At 37.2% G+C, this 6,000-nt stretch overlaps 1 protein-coding gene across 1 annotated transcript in view; it reads right to left on the bottom strand.

Moving 5' to 3' along the window:
- Positions 1–617: 617 nt before the first annotated feature.
- The window catches only part of LOC128662393 (proteinase-activated receptor 3-like), a 69,532-nt gene continuing 64,149 nt past the window's right edge, over positions 618–6,000 (bottom strand). Inside the window, exon 2 of the mRNA XM_053716183.1 lies at positions 618–1,827. Within this exon, the coding sequence (XP_053572158.1) occupies positions 797–1,827 (1,031 nt within the window). The 3' untranslated portion in view covers positions 618–796. The remainder of the gene's footprint in view (positions 1,828–6,000) is intronic.

Raw genomic sequence — 6,000 nt, 5'->3', positions numbered from 1 at the left:
ATATATATATATATATATATATATATATATATATATATATATATATACATATACATACATACATATATATACATACATATACATATACACATATACATATAAATCAATATAAATATTTGCACAGGAAACTAGCATATCTAGGCAAGATTCCCTGCTTGCTTTGTCCCAGAAATACCTCATATACAATGTTACCAATGCACAAGAGAATTCTGGGAAAGATATGCAAATTAGATATGCAAATGTGCATATCTAATTTGAATATCATACCCAGAATTCTCTTGTGCATTGGTAACATTGTATATGAGGTATTTCTGGGAAAAAGCAAGCGGGGAATCTTGCCTATATGTGCTAGTTTCTTGTGCAAATATTTACATTGATTTAATTTTGAGACATGGAGGATTTTAATTTCAGTTTTTTATCTCCCCCCATAATTTTAATGAATTTTGGTACACACGCACACACACACACCTACACGCACACGCACACACCTACACGCACACACACGCACACACCTACACACCTTGTATAGTGCAGATAGCCAGTCTCCCTCTCGATTGGTAAATTAATGTCCAACTTTTTCAGAGGGGGTAGACAATAGAAGATAATACTAATAGCAGTGTTATTTATAACTTTATATGTTTTCAGGTTTATTAATGACTTATCTAACAGTTATTATATATCCTTACTCAAAATAATACAGGCAAAACAGTTGAAAAGTCAGTATTATTCACATTATATAAAGGTTAATTGGTCAGTAATAATAAATGTGAGAGAAAAAAAGCAATATGTGGGGGTGCTAGGCTTCTGCTTTTATAATTTCTTTACTATCCAAGGAAGCCGTGAGTTTCAATTTTTGGGTGCTCCCAGATATCCTACTGTTTTTTTCTTTGTCACAACAAAATGTATCTTTCACTGTTGTCCAAAATTCTTGTGATGAATAATAATATATGAATGGATCAATACAGCTGTTAAAGGAAGTTAATGACAATGCCAACATATACCACAAGTAGAGTTTGTTGTGACCTTCCCAATTGTTTTCCAGATAGTGCAGTAAAAGCAAGACATTACTAGGTGTGAAACAGAGGATGAAATTGAGAAATACCATGATTAACAGTCGTATCACATGCTTATGGGATTCCTTCTTCCTTAAAAGTGCTATGAGAATAGACAAATAGCAGAATGAGATTATTATCAAAGGTATGGCAAATCCCAGGATAACAAGTCCAAGAAAATATGACGTATACCATTCATAACCATGGCATGCTGCCCAGACTTCATGACATGTTATAATACGTGGGTCTTCAAATGTTTTGGTTTGTGGAACAAAAAAAAATGGAATCATGCCTGCTCCTGCTACAAGCCAAAATCCAACAGAAATTATTATGCATATTCTCCATCTACGAAAACCTTTTGCAGCGAATGGATGTACTAAAGCCATGTAGCGGTCAATACTGATGCCCAAAAGGAATAAGACTGAGCAATACATATTTCCATAAAAAAATCCAGTTGCCACCCTGCATAAAGCTTCACCAAATATCCAATTGTTTCCAAGAAGGTGGTATGTAATCTTAAAAGGCAATGCCAACATAAAAAGGAGGTCACAAATTGCCAAGTTAAGTAATAGAAAAGTAGATGGCTTCTTTTTAATTTTGAAAGCAAGAACCCAGAATGCAATTCCATTTGCTGGAAGACCAAAAAGAAACACAGCAGAGTATATTGCTGGCACAACTATTGTTGTAATAGGAGAGAGCAAATTAGCCTTAACATCTTTTTCAGCTATTGTGGAGTTGCATGAAGTTTTTGAAGAACACATTATTCTTCCTTTTCCTGGAGATGAAAAGAAACATGATTTGTCTATATATTTGTTTACAAGATTTCACATTTCTTGAGCAACTTTAGAACATATGTAAGAAATTCAGTATAAAATATCCAGAAAAAACCTGAGTAGTTGAAAATAATGACACGTGTAATTTCTATGAACGGTTATATCTAGTATACACGTCTATAAACAAAATACTAAAAGGAATATATGCAAAATATTTTTACTATGAATTATAACACATACAGTTTACAAAATTTACTTATGCATAGCATGGTTGGATAGGTTGATTATAATGTCTTACAAATAGATAACCCTGCTTTCATTTGTAATTATAATAACAAGTTTAATAAAAAAAATACTTTTGAGGATTTCCTCATGTGACTTTTTTAGGAGACTTATTGCTGAGAAAAAGTAAACTGATCTGTCACTTTCTGTATCTTACAGTTTATAAAGACATAGGGGCCTCTTTATTAATGTGGGAGTGGACATGATACAATGTAGCGTATCATGTCCGCTTCACATCGATAAATGCAGACAGCATGCGCTGTCAGCATTTATCATTACACAAGCGGTTCTTGTGAACTGCTTGTGCAATGCTGCCCCCTGCAAATTTGCGGACAATCGGCTGCTAACAGGGGGTGTCAATCAGCCCGATCGTATAGGATCAGGCGGATTGATGTCCGCAGCCTCAGAGCAGGTGGAAAAGTTATGGAGCAGGGGCATCAAGTTCCATTCGGAGCTTGATAATTCGGCCCCATACTGTACATTAAAAAATAATGTTGCTTAGGACAGAAACCACACCTCAAAAATGTGAATGCAGTGTATGTGGAGACAGTTTTACGATAAAGATAAATACGAGTTTAATTTGTCATTTATGTGATCAAATGAGGATGTGGTATTTATTGTGGTTTCATACTTAAAAAGTTATACATTGCTAATTTTAGGAAATGTGTTTTTGTACAGATCTTATCCTATCTCTATAAAAAAATGAATATTTATTTCTATTCTTGGAAATAGATAAGTTTTTCTGTTCTAAACTATGTCAGCTTGATAAATTATTATTATTATTATTATTATCAGGTATTTGTAGAGCGCCAACAGATTCCGCAGTGCTGGAAACATAGTCGGTGTACAGGATAGCTTTTGTAGGGGTCAAGTGGGTAGAGGGCCCTGCAGAGAGTTTCACTGTTGTAGTCGGCTCTTATGAAGCGATCTGTAAACAGCTGGGCTCATAGGCTTACAATCTAAGGGGTTCAAGGGGAAAGCAATGTCATTAGGAAAGGTTAGTGTTGGTTGTATGCATCCCTGAATAGTAGAGGTTTTAGGGAGTGCTTGAAGCTGTTAAAACTAGGGGAGAGTCTTATGGAGCGAGGCAGGGAATTCCACAAGATGGGGGCCAGTCTGGAGAAGTCCTGTAAACGGGAATGTGTGGAAGTAACAAGAGAGGAGGAGAGGAGGAGATCCTGAGCTGATCGAAGGGGACGGGAGGGAGAGTATCTAGAGACAAGTTCTGAGATGTAGGGGGGAGCAGTGCAGTTGAGAGCTTTATATGTCAGGGTGAGGATTTTGTGTTTAATCCTAGAGGCAAGAGGAAGCCAGTGAAGGGATTGGCAGAGAGGTGCAGAAGATGAAGAGCGACGAGTAAGGAAGATGAGCCTGGCAGAGGCATTCATAATGGATTGTAAAGGAGCTATGCGGCAGCTAGGTAGACCAGAGAGGACGGAATTGTAGTAGTCGAGGCGGGAAAGGATGAGAGAGTGGATTAAAATCTTGGTTGTATCTTGTGTAAGGAAATGTCTAATTTTAGCAATGTTCTTAAGGTGGAAGCGGCAGGCTTTAGCCAAGGACTGAATGTGAGGAGTGAAGGAAAGATCTGAGTCAAGTGTGACCCCAAGACATCGGGCGTGCGGTGTAGGGGTAATGATGGAATTATAAACAGTTATAGAAATTTTGAGGGTGGAGACATACCCATAGATCCATTTGTGACACCAAGGCAACTGCATATGTAATTTTGCAATAGTGTATTTTAACATTTAACACATGGAAAGGGATTAAAAGCTTTGCCAGTCCAGGTTTTGCAGGAGTAAAATACATAGGGGTCGATCATGTATGTATGTATGGGGTACTTGTAAAGCGCGGCTAATCACCCGTAAGGGTCTCAAGGCGCTGCTCATTTTATCAACTTTGGAAGGATGAAAGGCTGAGTGGATCTTGCCGGGGATCGAACCTGCAACCATTGGGTTGCTACAGAGCTCAGCCACAGTGCATTAGCATTACAATTTATCTGCAGCTTCCTTTTCAACTCTTCTAGCCAAAGAGGTCACTTTACAGTAATATATAGATATATACAGAAGTGCATTGGAGCCCTTTACAGTCAAGTAGATGAAAACATGAAAAAGCATATTTATGCAGTATTCATATTTAATAAAGTGTTATAGTGTATATTTACTGTAAATATTCCACATTCCAATGTTCTGCACATAGCAGAATATGCTCTATCTTTTTTAAAATAGATATTCCTATATATATCTGTATATATCTATACCTATATATAATCATCTATATAGGTATAGATATATATTGTACCAAAATACCACCAGATATATATAGCAATATGTATTTATGAATAAATAGAATGTATTCTGCTATGTAAAGAATGTGAAATATTCATATTTTCATGTCGGACAATATATGGGGGAATACATTAAAGTGTTTGTGATATTCTAACTTTGACTTTTTGCATGCAGCAGATTAGCGAGCAAACCAGAACTTTTTACTTTCAACTTGTAATGCGAGCGCTACCCAGTGTGTGCAAAAAGCTTACTTCTAGCAGACTTAGCGCACAAACGGGAGCGTTAAATTCTGCTCCACTTGTAATCTGGCTATAAACAGATTAAGCAGCAGTGAGTTTAGATCCAGATTGCAATAGGTAAATCCCAAACATTAGATTAGATTAGAATGTCTCTTTAAAAGGAAATGAACCTAATTTTATATGATGCAAACAACATGTAAAATGTTAAACAATTTTCCATTATACTTCTATTATCAAATATAGTTAATGCTCTTGGTTTCCTTTGAAGGACATATCAAGGTGGGGGACGTTAACATGTATAGAGCACTATATTGCAGCAGCTTTTTTTCGAGAATGTTTTTAACAATGTTAAACATTGTACACACACTGTTGCCATATAGTGCTGTCATATAGCACTGAAAAGTGTAAAACATAGTTAAATTCATTCTTTCAAAACTGTTACCATATAGTGCCAAAGACACCTGCACATTGCCTACCTAGGTATGCTCTTACACGTATTGCTTACTTTTTGTAGGTTTTTACATCTGATAAGCTGGAAGAGATGTCATTGTACTATTATGTATTTAGAAATAGTGTTGTATATAAGAATGATGCTATTGGAGTAGAGCATTTGTTACTCAATAAAGGAATGTCCCAGACTTTATTCCAGAAAGCATTTTAACTATATCAGTTCTGAAAAACGTGCTTAAAAAGAATCATTTGAAACTGATATCTGCCATTATACAATCCATGACACTGTTTCTCATCTCTACTCAATGGACACCAATGGGCAAGATTTCATTCTATCTGTACTAGGGCACAAATGAAATAATTAGCAGATAGATGAGACCAGGTTAGTAACCATAGTTACAGAACAGCTAAGTAAGTATATTACTTACTTTGTACTTAATAATTTAACCCCTTAATGACAGAGGACTTACCAGGTACGTCATGGAAAAACATTCCCTTAATGACAATTGACGTACCTGGTACGTCCTCTGTTGTTAGAAGCGCTGGAAGCGATCATAATCGCTTCCAGCTGCTTACAAGGGATTGTAGTGATGCCTCAATATTGAGGCATCACTGCAATCCCTTATTTTACCCACCGATGCAGAAAGGGCCACTCTGTGGCCCTCCCTGCATCGGACTATAGTCATATCACATTCGTTGGTGGGTGGGAGCAGCTTCTGGGAGGACCGTTAGGTATATGCTCCCGATCGGTATCTGTCATCAGTAGTTCCTGCAATATCGGCGGTTGCGGCAGGGGGGGAGTGGGGGCGGGTGCGCGGGCGTGCACGCGCACGCAAAATATGACCGGAATAAATATATAATTAATGCAGATGCCTGGGGTCCTGGGGATCTTCTTTGAGTAGTAAGGGATCTGGGA

This window comes from Bombina bombina, chromosome 6 (assembly GCF_027579735.1).
Source record: "Bombina bombina isolate aBomBom1 chromosome 6, aBomBom1.pri, whole genome shotgun sequence".
Lineage (NCBI taxonomy): Eukaryota > Metazoa > Chordata > Amphibia > Anura > Bombinatoridae > Bombina > Bombina bombina.
Note: the sequence above shows the minus strand (reverse complement) of the source record. Positions and strands in the feature narration are given on the sequence as shown.